At 53.8% G+C, this 17,332-nt stretch overlaps 1 protein-coding gene across 17 annotated transcripts in view; it reads left to right on the top strand.

Moving 5' to 3' along the window:
* The first annotated feature begins 6,081 nt into the window (after positions 1 to 6,081).
* Positions 6,082 to 17,332, top strand: part of AMPD3 (adenosine monophosphate deaminase 3) — a 44,305-nt gene continuing 33,054 nt past the window's right edge. The window contains exons 1-3 of one of the 17 annotated variants that reach the window (XM_017345358.3): positions 10,316 to 10,755; positions 11,454 to 11,614; positions 15,567 to 15,792. In XM_017345358.3, the coding sequence (XP_017200847.3) occupies positions 11,467 to 11,614; positions 15,567 to 15,792 (374 nt within the window). In that variant the 5' untranslated portion in view covers positions 10,316 to 10,755; positions 11,454 to 11,466. Of the gene's footprint in view, positions 6,129 to 6,476; positions 6,660 to 6,703; positions 6,843 to 6,868; positions 7,324 to 9,008; positions 9,296 to 10,315; positions 10,773 to 11,453; positions 11,615 to 15,566; positions 15,793 to 17,332 lie in introns of those variants that run through there. The other 16 variants (XM_070073309.1, XM_070073336.1, XM_070073349.1 and 13 more) reach the window with 16 other exon arrangements.

The following is a 17,332-nucleotide window of genomic DNA, read 5'->3' as shown; positions in this document are numbered from 1 at the left end:
CCTGAACCACAACCACCGTACCCGCTGTGCAGGCCCCAGACGGGCTTGCGCAGTCCTGAAGGGAGGCGGGATCGCAGGCTGCTCTTAGGTGGGAAAGGCGACTGTGAGTCCCAGACTCCAACCTATTTACAGAGATTGTGTGCCTACCAGCGGACAGCCCTCCGGCGGGGGGAGAGCACTTTTTGCTCTATTGTTGGGGGTCCCAAGTCTCAAATCCTCTCTCCTTGACCTTCCTCCACTGTAGTCCACACAGGAGTTGGGGACCTTGGGACCCAAGGACCCTGGGACTCCAGCCGGTCCCACTGCTGAGTTCTGTCTCTCTCCCCTCCTGGCCTGGGCACGGTGCCTGCCACATCCTCCCCAGCTTCCTGTCACCATCCAGAGAGCTCGGACCCTGTGACTAGGGCTTCGCGCTCACCCACACTCACTGGCAGAGTGCTCAGGTTTGGCCCTCTCCTTTCTGGAACCCCATCTCAGAAAGGAGTCAGCTTTTTTTTTTTTTTTTAATTTTTTAGAAAGTTTTTGTTTAATAAATACAAATTTCATAGCTATAGCTTTAGGAATATATTGTTTTTATTTTTAAGATTTATTTTATTTATTTGAAAGGCACAATGACAAAACTGGCAGCAGAAGATGGCCCAAATGCTTGGGCCCCTGCACCCAAGTGGGAAACCTGGATGAAGCTCCTGGTTCCTGGCTTTGGATCGTCCTGGCCCCAGCCATTGTGGCAATTTGGGGAGTGAATCAACAGATGGAAGACCTCTCTTTCTGTCTATAATGCTGCCTCTCAAATAAAAATTAATAAAAATAATAAGTTTACATAAAAAAAACAAAAAAGAAACTGATGGGGGAGAGAGAGAGAGAGAGAGAGAGAGAAAGAGAGAGAGAACCTTCTATGGTTTTTTCCCCAAATGGCTGTAATGGCCAGGAGCCAGGAGCTTCTTCTGAGTCTCTCTGTTGGGTGCAGGGGCCCAGGGACTTGGGCCATCTTCAACTGCTTTCCCAGACACCGTAGCAGGGAGCTGGATTGGAAGTGAGCAGTCTGGACTGGAACTGCCAGCATTGCAGGCTTTGCTCACTACACCACAATGGCAGCCCCAGGAGTCAGCTTTTAACAAGAGGAAGACGTCGATGCCCACTGACGGATACCAGCTCACTTTGGTCTGCGTGACTGTACAAAGGTAAAGTCCTGGGAGAGAGACAGCAGGGGCAGAAGGTTGCCTTCTATCACTGTCGCTCCCCCTCTTCGCGGAGGAACGACACAGGACCCTGCACTGTTCTTTTGTCTGCTCGGCCCTCCCCGGGTTTGCTGCTGGTCCTTCCCGGGTTGGCTACCGACCCTTCCACCTCCGTGGAAGGGCGGTTCCCCCTGCCACTTTCCCCACTTCCGCGGGGGAGCGGCACACCGCCGGCCGGCTCTCTCGGGGGCTGCTCAGATGTTCCTCAGGTGTTCCTGGTGCATGTTGTCTCTCTCCTCCTTTATAGTCCTCTTCCACCAATCCCAACTCTGCTACCCACACACCGAGTACGCTGCTCTCCTCCAATCAGGAGCAGGATCAGCTCCTGCAGGTCATCACTCAAGTTGGCGAGAGGCAGCTGTGTAGAAGCTGTTTACTCCTCTCCCAGCACCATATTGTGGAAGAGCAGATGCATAGAATAAGTCTTAATTCCAGTAACAGTCTAGTCCGAGTTGCTCCCCACAATCACTAGTAGCCTCAGGGTGGGTTGCAGTGCCCCCTCCCACCTGGAGCCACCACATATGCATGAGGAACCTATTTCTGCCCCTCTGTTAAACCATATGCCCTGATTCCAGTCCACTCAATTAGCAGGAGGCTCCAGGGCCCTTGGCCTTGAAAACTGGCTATACCCATGAGTCTTTGCTAAAACACGCTCAGAAGGAGACCCTGTCCAGTTGCCCTCTGTGGGGAGAGGGTGACCTGGGGAGCACAGCGACTGTAAAAGGAGGTTCATGAACTGGGCCTGCGGAGCCACCACACCCATCTCGCATGTGTGTGCGCAATGCAGAGTGATTACCTAGAGGTGAGCGAGGGTGGGGGCACAGAGACTCCTGAGTGCTTGATTTCTACAAATGCTTCATCAGTCCTGTCGTTCCATGCACGGGGTGGGGGTGGGGGTCAGAGAACTGGCTCAGGTCACCCCTAGTCTCCTCCTCTTCGAGGTGTGCCAAGGTCTGAATGAGGAGTGGCAGGCAGGCTGGAGGGGAGGAGTTGAGGTTGCTGCTGTCTGCCCCAATGGCAGAAGCATGGAAGAGACAGTGCTGTGTGGTGGCAGAGACCAGTTAAGCATGTGACAGCAAGCCATGGAGACGCCATCTTGACATATCGGAGCTCTTGCAGAATCAAGCTGACATCTGTCAGCTCTCCAGCCACAAAGTTTGAACGCGATCAGGAGGCTTTCTGACTGCCCAGCAAGACACCTAAGGGGCGACTCCTAAGGAAATAACAAAGGAATTCGTGGCCCCCAGCTGCCTGAGGATTTGTGAGGAGCAAGGGCACCCGCCCTCAGCAGCTCTGCGGTGGCTGGAATCCTCCGGGAAGTGCTCTCATCACCTCTTTTATTCTCACACGGGGCTTCCTTCTTCACTTTCCAGTCTGGGGATTCCTGCTAAGTTCCGGGGCAACACAGGCTAGACGTTAGGAGGGCTTCACAGTGAACTGAGGCAAGGGAGGGAAGGCGTAAATCAGTGTTATCGTGGGGGGTGTGCGCCCTGGGAGGTGGCAGGTGATGACTCTAGGAAGGGGGTCACTGCCACCCCCATGGGAGGCCCAGATTGAGTTCTAGGCTTTTGGCTTTGGCCTGGGCCAGCCCTTACTGTTGTGGGCATTTGGGGAGCAAAGCAGCAGATGAAAGACCCCCTCCCCGCTTTTCTAATAAAGTAAATAAATACAATTTTTTAAAAAGTGAGGTATGCAGAGTGGAATACAATAAAACTGCTGTTTATTTTTTGTTCGGAAAGCAACAGTCACCAGTCTGTACTATGTAGATGGACACAGGCACCCTTTCCCTGCCCACGCATCCCGAGTCCACGTCACTTTCCACCAGGGAAAAGGGTTTGATGCACAGGGGCTGCGGGGGACCATGGCATCTGCACTGTTCCAGTTGCTTTCAAGCCTATGTGGTAAGAGGCCTTACAATTGATTCATGTCGCAGGCAGTGGATAGGGAAGGTATGACGTGGCTGTGACTAAAGTGACCTCACAAAAGGGACAAATGGTTTGAAAAAGGTCCTGCAGATAAATCCCAGGATTGAAAATAATATGTACAGATCGAACAAAAGGAAATTCAGATGAACGGCAGTGCTAACACGTGGCTGCTGCTAGTACGAGGCCTGCTGTAGTGATGGAGTCAGCTCTGACAAGGGAGTTGAATTCACTAAAAAAAAAACCAAGTATTTGAAATATGGATTTCCATTGCTACACGTTGAGACTTGAGGTATTAGCTAATAATAATAGAAATATGCCTATGTGATCAGATGTGTAGATTCTATAACCCAGAGCATGAAGGTAAACCTCTACAGTTTTATTTTCAGGGATATTTGAAGTCATGCCATACTTAGTTGTGTACTTTCGTGAAATACTAACTGTAATGAAAATGCTTAGAATTCTCTTTTGAGGCTTCTTACTTAATATAAAAGGCAGAATGTTGGTCAGTATCATTGGAAAAAACAGCTATTCTATTTGCCATGGTTAAAGTGACTGAACTAGAACAGGGAGAGGATAGCAACATGTCAAAAAAAAAAAAAAAAAAAAAAGCACCCTGTTGACAGACACACAGAATGTGCTGGTGAGGGGGGTTTGGAGAACAGGTTTTAGAACACAGGATGTGCTGAAGAGGTTGGCTCCTGGCTGGATGCGAGTTGGTAACGTGATTCATCTTGTGTTTATCATACTTTTCCATGATGACATTCACAAATAATTTTTGTGAATGTCTAAGAAAACAAGGTATGTTCACAACAGTGCATGACTTACTTAGCAAAACACGCTGTTGTCTTTACATATGAGAGTAACCACTCATGGAGGGCTGCCCTGTCTGGAATATAAAACTGGGGTTAGGAAGGAATGGGCAGAGACTGCACATGAAACAGCATTGCATCATTCATCTGCAACAGCAGCAATAAAGAAGTCAGACTTAGAAAAGCACAGAATACTACAGGGTGCCAAAATATGGTTAACTTGAAAAATACAACTTAAAATGTAGTAGAATCTACTGAGATGTGGCATGAGACAAAATCTTTTATAGGACTCAAAAAGGTACACTGAGGAATCTCAAGGCAAAGAACTTAAAAGTTGTGGCATTCAAAGATGAGTTTCTTTAACAAAAGACAGGGCTTCAAATTTTCTGATCTCTGATGTGCTGGCTTGTGACTGTCACAAATGTGGTACATTGCAGGTACATTGTACACGTGGTACACGCACATGCACACACACACACCCACACCCACACATACACACACACACTGTCCTTTCAGGTAAAGGTGATATTTTAATGATATGAGAAAGTGTACATAAAAGAATCATGCTATATGGAAAACTTTGAGAATAGTTATTTGAGATGGTTTCTATTATTGTCATGTGATTTTCATGCTAGAATCAAATATCAGTGCCATTTATACTCTCCCAGTCACAATCTGCAAAGTTTATTTTTATTTTTAAAAACATTTATTTATTTGAGAGGCAGAGTTACAGAGAGAGGGAGAGAGAGGTCTTCCATCATCTGGTTCACTCCTCAGATGGCCACAACAGGAGCCAGGAGCTTCTTCTGGGTTTCCTACATGAGTGCAGGGGCCCAAGCACTGGGCCATCATCCACTGCTTTCCCAGGCTTTTAGCAGGGAGCTGGATTGGAAGTGGAGGATCCAGGACTCAAACTGATGCCTATATGGGATGTCGGTGCCACAGGCAGAGGCTTAATCTACTCCCCCACAGCATTAGCCCAAAAGTTGAGACGCACGCTTTTAAATCCATTTTACAGTCTTCCAGATGCAGTTTTAAGCCTTTTAAAAAAAATCCCACTAGTTAACATTTGCAAGAACCATTAATGAAAACTGATTTCACAAAGTTTTCCTGTGGAATTTCCCATCTGCAAAATTGGTAGATGGCATGTAGGCAGTGTGAATTCATTTAATAAGTGCAGTGAAAGAATTCTCTATTTGGGCCTATTTGTGTTTGTGAGATATCTTTTCTTTTTGTTTTTAAAGATTTCTTTCATTCTTTCTTTGAAAGGTAGAAAGAGAGAGAGAGAGAGAAAGAGAGATTTTCCATCCAGTGGCTCAGCCCCCAAATGGCTGCAACGGCCAGGTCTGGGCCAGGCCAGAGCCAGGAGCCAAGAGCTTCTTCCAGGTCTCCCACGTAGATGCAGGAGCCCAAGCACTTTGGCTTTCCCAGGTAATTAGCAGGAAGCTGGATTAAAAAAAAAAAAAAAAATGGAGCATCTAGGACTCCAACCACACCCACATGGGATGCTGACACTGCAGGAAGAGGCCTAACTTTCTACACCACAGTGTCAGCCCTGAGATATGTTTTAAAAATACTAGCCATTAGGACCAAATAGTAGCATTAGGTGAACTTAGAAGCATACTTTCTGGTCCCATAAAATATTAAGTAAAGATTTATTAAGACCATTTTAATTGTGTTGCTCTCACTAAACAGATTATAGGTAATAATTTTAAAGAGGAGAGTTATATTGTAGCACTGTTTCAAAATGTTTCATCTTAGCACAACCTTAACATTTTAGTGCACTTTATATATTAACTAAGTCTCGTGTGTGTATCATTTGTAAGAGGCAGTAAACTGCAAACATCAGGCAGTGAGATAAGTATGTGGGAGCAGTCGCACAAGGAGAACACACAGAGGGTGCTCACCACTGCAGTCTCCTTCCCCCTTGGGTGACTAATGTGATGTGAGAGATGGTGGTGGTGGGGTGGAGTCAAGTCTGGCTGGCAGATGTGGCCTGGGTGGCGTCGCACGTTCCCTAGCTCTGCAAACAACAGGTTCTGGCGTGCTCCAAGGAGGCAAAGAGCTTTGCAGGGTAGGAAACTCCGCCCTTGCGCTCGGCAGGAAATCAGATTCACTCTCTGCAGCTGGAGGTTCAAGCGCTCTAGCAGGGGCAGGTGTGTAGGACTGCATTTAAGGCAGGCTTGCGAGCCTGCATCCCACGCCACGGCGCTTGCGTGAGTCCCGGCTGCACTTCAGTTTCTAGCTAATGCACACTCTGGGAGGCAGCAGGTGCTGGCTCAACTACTGGGGTCCCTGCCAACCACGTGGGAGACCTGGATTAACTTCCTGGCTTTGGCCTGGCCCAGCCCTGGCTATCGCGAGCATTTGGGGAGTGAAGCAGTGGACGGAAGATTTCGCTCTCTCGCTCTCTGCTTTTCAAATACATAAAAACAAACTAAAAATAAAAATGACTGACAAGCAGGCAGCAAGTTTTTAAAACCATGGGAGCGGCTGAGATCCCTAGAGAGGGCCGGCGGGTTAGCGAGGGGGCTTGTACGGACGGCATCGCCGGGACCCCAGCAATGCAAAGCCTGGCGGGGTGGGGGGGGTGGCTGGGCGAGAGGTGCGTGGAACACGGGAGAGGGGCTGAACCCCACACATTCCGACAAGGAAGGCGCGGTCGGCGGGCGCGGGGCTGGGAAGAGGTGAGTAAGGGAGGCTGGAAGGCACCCTCCGGCTTTGGCAACTGCGAGGTCATTCCGGACTTCCAGGGGCGGGCTCGACTGAAGCCGGGGAGCAGAGGGCTGGGCAGGCGGCGGGTGCGCAGGGAGGGGTGAGAAGGTGATCCCAGGGACCCGACGGACGCCGGCGGGCGGCTCAACCTCGGAGTAAGTCACCGGCGCGGGCGGGAGGAGGTCGCGCAGACCCGCACGCGGGAGGGCGCGGAGTCTTGGGGCGCCACGGGCTTCGGACTCAGCCGCGGCGCGGGCCCCGCAGAACCCGGCGGCGCCGCGCGCGCTTCCGGCCGGGCCCAGGGCGGCCGCCGCGCCGGGCGCTCACAAGTTTCCGTTCTCAGGTGCCGCGCCGGCTTCTTCCCTGCGGAGGCGGCCGCCCTCCTTTCGCTGGGCCGGCCGCGGGGTGCTGGAGCAGCGGCCTCGCCGCGCTGCGCCCTCGGAAGCCGCAGCCTCAGCGCCTGCCGCGGGGCGCGCCGCAGGCTCCCGCAGAGCGCCGGCCGGGGGCGCGGCCTGGTCCTGCCCGGTCGCCGGCTGGCTCCGGTGCCCCGCAGCCCAGCTTCGCGGCGCTTACTGAGCGCCTGGCTCCGAGGTCGCCCCCTTCGGGCCCGCGGCATGGCCCTGTCCTCTGAGCCTGGTGAGTGCGCGCGATGCCGCACTGCTGACCTTGCGCACGCGCCCCGAGGACCCTGAGGAGTGCTAGCCCTCCTGCACCTTAGCTCATGGGGGTGGTGGCGCTGGCGCCTGCCTCCTAGCCCGTGCTTGAGCCCCTGCCCCTGAAGTAGCATCAGGTGAGCCCGCAGCATCCTGGTTCCCTAGCGGCCCGGACTGAATTCACAAGGTTCTGAGAAATTAAGGAACCTGGGAGGGGCCAGCTCTTCACCTGGATAGGTTTCAGGTGCTTGTGGAGCAGCTGGGGGGCCTTCCGCCGGAAGGCAGGGGCGTGGACAGGATGGAGAGGCGATAGGGTCTCCAGAGGCCTTCATCCTGACCGCTGTGGCTGCCTCTGAGCAGCAAGGGAGGTGGGAGCCCTGCGCTCGCCAGTCTGCTTTCTGCACTTGAACTTCCTAGTAGCTGCTTTGCCAGCTGAGTGGCTAATGGCTCCTGAAGGCTGGCAGAGGTATACCGAGGAGTTTTGGGAAGCCTTGGAGCGGGAGAGGCTTGCCGATTCCTGCTGTATGTGGCTGGAAACTTGGTGATGACAAACTATCAAAGGAGCTGGGTGAGAGCTGGCAGGGCTGGGAGGATTTCAGCATGGTCCTGAGCCTGGCTGGCTACGTGCCTGGACGCGGTGCCCAGCATTTGGTCATCTTCAGGGAAAGCTGGCTGCGGCTGGAATCCTTGGAGGAGAATTCCCTTCCCTGGCTCCAAGCATCCATGCTGAGTGGTGGTGGAACCACTGGGCCCTGCAGACGGAACCTGTGTCGGCGCCCGCGTCTCAGAGTTGCTGACAGCAGGCCTGGGGTAGTTGGCTCGCTGTGAAGATGGTGGTTTGGTGCTGCCCTCCCTAGGCATGGTGGCGCTTGCATGCGTGGGTGGCTGGGAGGCTCTGAACTCTCAGCCCTCCTTCCGAGGCCCTGGATAAGGGCTGAGTGATTCTCGGCCAGGCCAAGGAGTTCTTTGAGGCTTGTTTTTCTTGCCCCTAGACTTGCTGAGTCACTCTTCAAATGGCCCCAGAAATCAACCTCAGATCTTGAGAGCATCATGGGCAGCTAAAGTGCTGCCCTAGGCTTGAGCAGGCACATACCTGGCCTTCCTCGTTCCTCCACCTGTCTATCTCGTCCTTCCACGTGCCGACTGCCTATCTAGGGTGAAAGACCATGGCTTCAGGCTTCTGGTACAGAAGGAACTGACTAGGGCGAAGGAGCATGGCCCGCTGGCTGGAGGCCTGGCCAGACACAGTCCCTGAGAACCGACCATTCTTCCTTCTGATCTGGCTTCACATTGAAGCGAGGTTCCCTTCTTCCTGCACCCAGGTGGGAGCTTGGGCGAGTACTAGGCCCATAATGGTACTCAATAAATAATGAAGAGAAGGATACAGTGTTTCGTTGAAGCTGCATGTTCATTCCCCAGTTGGGCACTCTCATAGCTGATTTCATGGTGAAGCTGATGACGATGTTGAAAGATAGTACTTATAAAGCACATATTCTCTGCCAAGTTCTAGTCTAAGCACTTTACCTGCTAACTACTTTGTCATGGCAACCCCTGAGGTCAGTACTTTTATGAGCCCCATTTTATAGAGGATAAAACTGAGCCACAGGAAAGTTTACTGACTTGCCAAGGTCATGCGAGTAAATGGTGGCAGGCACAAAGCCAAGCAGTCTGGCTTGGGTCCGTGTTCTTAACCAGACACTGTCCTCCCTCTCGGGATTGCCATAGGTGTGGTCATCTACTCAGCTCTTTCACGCATTCATCGTTGTATGCATGCATGCATTCAACAAGTGATTATCGACGCCTGCCGTGTTGTAGGCCTGGGGATATAAGCGGAATGAGGCGGGCAGACTCTGTCATGGAGCTGAGACTGAGCAGCTGGAAGCCCCTTTGCCCAATTCTTGGGGTGAGTCAGACACACTTTGGAAACGAGAAGGAGCCTGGCCCCGCCGACACAGGTCTGTGCCTTGCTTTTGGGGAGGGGAGTAGGCTCCTTCTTGATGAGACATAATTTGATTGCAGCCTCTCCAGGCTTGTAGAGTGTGTAAGGAAGACTTAAATGAAAAAGGTGAGCATGGTCTGCTCTCCTGTGTCTGGTTATCATAAACTGGATGTCTGTTCGAAAGGGAAGCAAGGCTTTGAGCTTGGGACCAGTGCTGCCAGTGCTGGAAGCCATCCGAGCCACAAGGGGCAGCGACTGGCAGGCTTAAGGCGGGGTCAGGGGGTCCAGAGCAGAGCTTGCCCTCCTGAGTCAGAGCGGGTGTTTTCTCACAGCCTGGCCCTGTTCTGCAGGGTCATCCTCCACTTTGGCTCCCACAGGACTCCAGGCGGTTGTTCTAGCCTGTGTCACCCTAGAGGGGCTTCTGTTCCTCTCTGTCTGGACCCAATGGAGTGGCTCTCACCCATAGCTGGGCCCCAGCTAGATTGGAAAATGAAGACTCCAAGTGAAAGGCATTTTCCAAAGCCCATGCCACAGGATATTAATAGGTATTTTTTCCTAAGGCAGCAGTGGTGGGATGGTTTAAGTGTTTGCTTAAACGAAGTTAAGCGGCTTGCTTTACTGGTGTTGCCTCTGCTAGTAGAAATTGTGCCTGAATCCCCAGAAGCGACTGTTGCAGCATTCCAGGCCTTCTGACTTTTTATGTTCTATAGAGTAAACTTTGTTGAGACTGAGGCTGTCCAGGATCCGCTGACAGGTGCAGAACAGAATTCCCTGGTCTCCGATCCGGGAACTGGGATGCTCCCATTTCATCTCGCCTGCCCCAGACCACCCGCAGGAGAAAGCATTCACCCCTCCTAAGGGCTGGTGTATGTGTGTGTTTATCTCATGCTGTGAGTCTGTTAATTATTTAATGAATTAATATTACCCCCCTCTTGTTGCTTGTTGCCTGCTGATTGCACTGTTTATGAACAGCTGTGAGGACAGGTGGATCATAATCTCCGCGTAGCTAAGCCCAGCGGCAGCGCGAGGATCGAGTGTCACCATGTAATCCTGCTCTGTGCTCCCAGGAGTTAGGATGTGGCCTCAGCAAGGCACCACCTCTCGGCTGGACAGGAGGAGGTGACTCAAGCCCAACTTAGGGCTACAGCTGGCCTCCCGGTCAACAGCTGACCCATCCTTCCTGGGCTCTTCTCCCCAGGATTTCAACAGCACCCCAGAAATAGCCATTTTGCTCACGGTTATTCCCTAGACCCATGTGATGTGTGGCAGTCCCTGGGAGTCGGCGCGGCTGTCGTGAGCCTGCCCATTCTCCTAAAGGGCAGACCAAAGGGCGCAGAGCTCTGCCCTGTGTGCTGCCGCCTCCACCTGCTTGGCTTCAGAGGAACGCTTCCGTGGGAGACTCGAGGCAGCCTCCCCTTCTCCAGGGAGACAGTGCTGGACGCTGCGGGCTCACCTGGGAGCTGGGAGCCCAGGAAGGTGCGAGGTTGGCTCAGGTGGGGATGTGTGTGGCTGGCAGAGCTGGTCAGGCAGCCCAGCCACCTGTGGTGTGGGACTGCCTTCAAGGAAGGGAGGAGGGAGTGGGGTAGGACTGTGGGCTTTGCTTCCTGGCCACCCCTCCTGCAGGCTGCCCCTGCACTTAGCTGACCCCCCCCCCCCCCCCCGGTCTCAGTCCCTTCCTGGTAAAGGAGGAAGCAGTTGAAGGAACTTCTGTCTTTTAGAGGAGAGGGAGGAGGCGGGGAGAGAGGAGATGGCGTTGGGGGTGGGGTGGGTTTCAGAGCTCCTGGGCCAGCCCCAGGTGTCACTGGGGTGGGAGTGGGGGTCTTCTGAGACACGGCAGGGCAGGCTGTGCCATAGCTGAGTCCTGGTGGTCAGATGAGTCTGTCCCCAGGCCAGGCCTGAAGTAGGTTCAGAGGGAAGTGGCTGAGGCAATGGGGGGAGCGGGGGCTGGATGTTCCGGTGGTGGGGGGGTGGCTGTGGCTGGGCTTCTGCACTTGGACAGGGCACAGCGGGTGCTGTGTTGGGGCAGCAGCCACTTGGTTTCTTCTGAGGCTGAGAGCCAGGCAGGGCACATATTCAGGCTACCATTTGCCTTGGAGAACCGGTGTTACCTGGGGCCTTTAGACTCGGTGTTCACAGCACAGTTTCCAGCCCAGCTTTTCCTGCTCTGCCTGCAGGCTGCTAGCAGATATGCAAAGCAGAGCCCTCCCACTCCAGCCCGCCTGCCGGCCCCAGCCAGGGTGCTTATACCCTGACTCTGCTCAGCGTCCCGCAGCGGGCGGCACCTGGCCCCAGCGCGCCTCGCCATCAGCCATGGAAACCCCAGCGCCAGGCTCAGGTCGGTGGCATGGCTTCTGGCCACGGGAGTCTGGCAGGAGCAGGGAGTGGCGTGTGCTGTGGAAGGAGGGGATAGTGGTAGCACTGTGCTTTCCTAGTGGAGGGGCTGGTACCGTGCACAGTTACCGCCAGCAGGAAAAGGTAGTTTTGGAACTGCCGGACAGCGCTCAAGGCTCATCGCAGGGTGGCGCATGCAACCCTGAGATAAGCTGTATCACTGGCTGACCGGTGCCCAGGATTTCACAGTTAAACCTCCAGACCTGCTGCCTGCAGCTGACAAGGGGTTGCAAGCGGGGCTCAAGCTAGCAGCTGGAGCTGGAGTTGGGCTTGGCATCTGCGGAGGGGGCTTCGCTGGGCAGGCCTGGGGGTCTGGGAAGGGAGAGGACCTGCAGGGCTGGGGTGGCCAGTTGGGACCTGTCTGCCAGGCCTGCGGCACACAGTCTCTCCCCAGCCGCTGACCGCAGGGCCTGTTTTACCAGTCATGGGCATCAGTTTCTCAGGGGACCCAGTTTGGGAAAGACTGATGCGAGCTCTTTGGGCTAAAAGAAAAGGAGGCTGTTCGGAGGAAAGGGGCATCATGGGGCGTGTGCTTGGTTGACTTGAGCTAAAAATGCTTCCTGCACAAGCCTGGTAGGGCCTGGCATGGGAAGCTCCTCCCGAATGCCTGGGTGCCAGGGATCCTATCAGGCTGTGTGTGCTGGCCGTGGGCAGCTTGAAGGTGTCACTCCTGTCCCGTGTGGCTTGAGTGAGAGAGGCCCTTACTGTCAAAGCCTCCAGGAATAAGGGGTTTGCTTTGTGTTCCTAGTTCTCTCTTTTTTATTCATTTTCTTTGTATTTGCTGAAAAACGACATTGTCCCAGCATTCCTTATCGACAGAAGACCTCTCACACGCAGGCGAGCCTGCCTTCCGGTGCTGTGAGCCTGCACCTCTCCCGAGCTCTTGTCCATTAGGGGATGCGTTTTCCTGTCGTGGTAATGACAGCGTGGGCTCTGTTTTATGTATTACTTTGTCACAGTGATTTCACAAGATTTTTTCTTTTTAATGTGTTGCACCATCCTAATTACAATACTGGTTGCCTAACAAGGCTTTTGTCAAGTAGGGTAAAATGTAACGTGGGCTTTTAAAACGAATATACCTTTTCCTTCCTTGGATTCTTAGAGAAATTTCTAGAAAGGGGGTTTGCTTGTTCCAACAGGGTGGGTGCTCTGTGCCACTTGCTGCCTTTGCCTGGGGCCTGTCAGCAATGCTGTGTGAGGATTTGGAATGCTGCAGCTGAGCCGAGCCGTGCACTTGGAACTGGGTGGGTGGGTGGGGTCCAGCCTCTGTCCCACCCTGACGGCACCCCCTGGGTCCAGTCCCTCATGCTGTCCCAGCTTTCTCTCCCCATTACCTTCTTCCCGGAGCCTCAGCCCCGCCGGCGTCCAGCCTCCTTTCCATCTGCTGTCGGGACGCGGAGCTCAGCCCCGTCAGCTCTTCCCCTCCCTGGGCAGAGGCCAGCTACTGCTGTCTTGGTGTCTGCGCCCTATGCCAGCCCTGTCGCGTGCTGAGCTGACTTCTTCCTCCCCGGCTCCCGGGGAAAGGCCTGTCCCTGGGCATGGAAAGAAGAGGAAATTGCTTCCAGCGTCCAGGGCCCTGCAGACACGGCTCTGCCTGCCCACCACCAGCCTGCTGGCTCCTTTCCTTCCCTCCTTCCTGTCTGTTAGACAAATTAGCCTCTCGTGCCACCGTGAAGACCAGAGCAGCCGGCCCTCCTGGGGCCCTAGAAAGCCCTGTGCTCCCTATAGCTACCCTACTTGGACCCAGATAGCCTCCGAGACTGCGCAGTGCCATCTGTGGCTCTCACAGGTGTGAGGCCAGAGAATGACTGCCCCCAGGGTGCCCAGTGGGTCCCCTTCCTTGTCATGCTTCCTCCCCCTGCCTGATGGGAGCAAGGCACCGCCTCAGCTTCGTCCCTGTCTGTCTGGGTGATAAACCCACCTCTGCCTTTCGACCACCCTTCAAGGAACCATGGCCATAGGTGGACGGGAGATTCTACTTTCAGAGCCACTCCCGGGGAAGGCGGATCCACTCCCTAAGTGTTGTCCTGCTGGGGCCTGTGAGGAGGCCCCGTCTGACACCCAGACAAGCCCAGAGCAGCACAGCCTGCTGTTGAGGGTGCACATGGGGGCTCCAGGTGCCTGGGTTCAGATCCCCGAGCAGAAGAGAGGCTGAGAACAGTGCAGCGCTCTGCTGGTTCACTAGAAGTTAGATACCACTAATAGTAACTCACTGGGCGAGTTAGCTGTCTCAGCATTCATTTTCTCACTTGTGAAATGGGAATAATAAGACCGACTGAGTTAATTAGTATAACATGCTTGGCTGGGTGTACATAGTAAATGCCACGTAAGAATTAAAAAAAAAAAAAAAGATGCAGGAAGAAATACATCAGGTGATGCAAGCCAGTTCCTGACGGCGTGCGGAGGCTGGCAGGGAGAACCGCTTTGGGGAGGGGGAGTTTTCAGCTGGGTGAAGAGTGTCCCTGTCTGGGCCGCTTGTGGTGTTGGGCATCCTATATGGATGCCGGCTTGTGCTCCGGCTGTTGCAGCCATTTAGGGAGTGAGCCAGCTAATGGAAGATTCATTCTTTCTCTGTAACTCTACCTTTCAAATAAACAATGTTATTTTAATTTTTTAAAAGATTTTTATTTATTTGAGAGGTGAGTTACAGACAGAAGGAAAGACAGATCTTTCATCTGCTGGTTCACTCCCCGAATTGCTGCAGCAGCCGGAGCTGTGCCGATCTGAAGCCAGGAGCCAGGAGCTTCTTCTGGGTCTCCCACGTGGGTGCAGGGGCCCAAGCACTTGGGCCATCCTCCACTGCTTTCCCAGGCCACAGCTGAGTGCTGGACTGGAAGAGGAGCAACCGGGACTTGAACTGGCGCCCATATGGGATGCCGGCGCCGTAAGCGGAGGATTAACCTACTGCACCACAGCACCAGCCCAATAATCTGTTGTTGTTTTAAGAGTGTCCTTGTCCCCAAATGTCTAAAACTTGCTATCTTGATAGAGGATTCAGGGAGTTTAGGGGCTGTGGAACTTTGCTTGCAGATTCTTTCTTTTCAGCAAAAGCCCTTGTTTGGGGGAAAGAAGAATACAGCTTTGAATTTCTCAGGCTCTGCTGTAATCTCTTGGGACCTCCTGGGCCCTTAAACTCATTATTAAAAACTTTTCAGAGCCTGAGCATTTGGCCTAAAGGTTTATGTGAACCTGAGTCAAACATCTGAGTGCCTGGGTTCAGGTCCTGGTGTCACTCCCAATCCCAGCTTCTTGCTAATGCATGCCTAGGAGGCAGCAGATGATGGCTCAAGCAGTTGGGTCTCTGCCACACACTTGGGAGACCTGGATGGAGTTCCTTACTCCGGCTTTGGCCCGACCCAGCCCTGGCTGTTGTGGGCATTTATAGAGAAGATGAGAGCTCTGTGCGTGTCTCTCAATCTTTCTTTTTCTACCTCTTAAATTAAAAACCAAAATATGCCCTTGGCTTTGGGCTTCTGCTCTGTGCAGGGGGCAATGAGGTTTCTATGTTGCTACAGCCTGACAGCCTCCCAGGGCCTGGGAGAGAGAAGGCGGTGAGCTCTCTCCTGCCCTTCTCCATCAGGGAGACAAAGGCAGGAGGGCAAGGCTGCCCAGGCCCTGCCACGTCTCCGAGGTCAGGGCAGTGGAAACACATGGCCCCGGACAGTTCGTTCTTTGGCTTCTGAACATTTGCTTTCTCCCCTCCTTCACGTCCAGTTACTTAGTGAGCTCATTTTGCAAGTTGGCATGCCGGGTTTGGTCCGGGGCATTCCCGAGGAGACAGCTGACTCCAAGGACCAGGTGGGGCGGGCCTCGCCTCTGGCTCTTTCCTCCCCCGCGCAGTGACTCAGGCCACCCAGGAATTCCGCACGGCTGATGCGTGTTCCTTTCTTTGCTAGCCGAGATGCCGCGCCAATTCCCCAAGCTGAACATCTCCGAGGTGGACGAGCAGGTGCGGCTGCTGGCTGAGAAGGTGTTCGCTAAAGTGCTCCGCGAAGAGGACAGCAAAGATGCCCTGTCCCTCTTCACCGTGCCCGAGGACTGCCCCATCGGGCAGAAGGAGGCCAAGGAGAGGGAACTGCAGAAGGAGCTGGCCGAGCAGAAGTCCTTGGAGACGGCGAAAAGGTTTGTCTGACTTGAGAGCACAGAGCTGTGTGGGCCACGAGGGCCGTGGCGTGGCGTGGCGAGGCGTGGTGTGGTATCTCAGGGGAGCCAGCAGGTGCCTGCCACTGTGATGGCCCCTTTGCTGTGGCTGCTTCCTCATCACTAGTTTGTTGAAGGGTGCCTTGGTGCCTCTGTCCAGGGGAAAAGATCAGAACCCCCTTTCTCTTGGCTGCTGTTTTCATAACAGATCACACGCACATGCACGCGTGCACACACACACACACACACACACCCTATTTCTGAATGGCAGTGCCCTTTTCTTCCTAGGGATTTCTCGGGAATCCTCAGTTTTACTTCTTTTTATCACCTGTCTCCCTATTTGGCGTGAGTTAACGTCGCTCACTCCTTGCCGGGCTGGCAGATGTGATAATAAGCAGCGTATCCCTGCTTATTATCTTGATCCACTGTCGGTGGTTCTAGACAGTAATGAAGTCACCGGGCAAATGAATAAAAGAACTGTGAGTTATAAGCACTGCGCCAGCCAGGGTCTAGCCAAAAAGCCATTTGAGTATGGAAGTCAGATTTTGTTGCTAGAATTGGTGACATGGGTGGTAGTGAGTGGAGAAACCATGCATGGGAGAAGGAGGCAGCCCGGAGACAAGACCCACAGCGAGATAAGAACCCACAGGGCAGCTGCCAACCTGAGGCTGAGGGGACCACAGAGAGAGCTGATGCTTCTGAAGCCCATGGAGGGGGAAGTTGGACCCCTGGTGGCCTCTCTGGTGGCAATAAGAGTGGGGAGGAAAAGCAGCAGCTGAGGGGCACTTCCCAAGGCAAAGATGGAGGCAGGAGGTGCCATCCTTGGCTGTACCCTTCCTGTACCTTCCAGGTTCCCCTGGTGCCTACTGTGGCACCAAACCTAGCCAGAAGTCATGTGACATACCCAGGCAAGGCTGGACAGGGTAAGGAATGGACTTGAGACAAGCAGGTGCAGCCCTAGCACAGGTGCAATGAAGGAAATGAACATGGAGGAGAGAACGAGACTCCTTTGTGCCCTGGGCAGCGGGGAAAGGTGTCTCCCAGCCAGTGGCCTGAGAGCTGTGGCTGTAAGGGTCCACAGAGCTGGCTCTGTAGAGGGGGGCGGTCCTGCAGGCAGTGGAGTCGGCTGGGGAAAAGGCCGTAGAGGTCAGAGGAGAAGAAAGAAGCAGCCATGCCGGTGGCTGGAGGGGCAGGCAGGGCCCAGGTTAGAGTGGTCTGTGTGCCTGATAGGAAGCTTGGGTCCCAGCCCTCATCCTGGCACAGTGGTCTCACTTAGGGGAGTGAAAGGGAGGCACAAGAAAGCTTTGAGGGGGTGCGCGGTAGGGCTGCAGCTGGGTCCCTGCCTGCCCTATGTGCCGCAGGCCTCTGTGGCTGGGGCAGTGGGGCTGTGGGCCCTCTCTAGACCTGACCAGGGATCAGACCCCTCGCAGGACCCTCCTTTTCATTTCTCAGTATTGTCAGATAGTCAGCATTGTAGGTGACTTTTTTGGGGAAGGAGAAAGTAGCTGCCAATATAAAGACA

This window comes from Oryctolagus cuniculus, chromosome 1 (genome assembly GCF_964237555.1).
Source record: "Oryctolagus cuniculus chromosome 1, mOryCun1.1, whole genome shotgun sequence".
NCBI classification, from domain to species: Eukaryota; Metazoa; Chordata; class Mammalia; order Lagomorpha; family Leporidae; genus Oryctolagus; species Oryctolagus cuniculus.
This window is presented reverse-complemented; position numbering and strand designations above follow the sequence as displayed.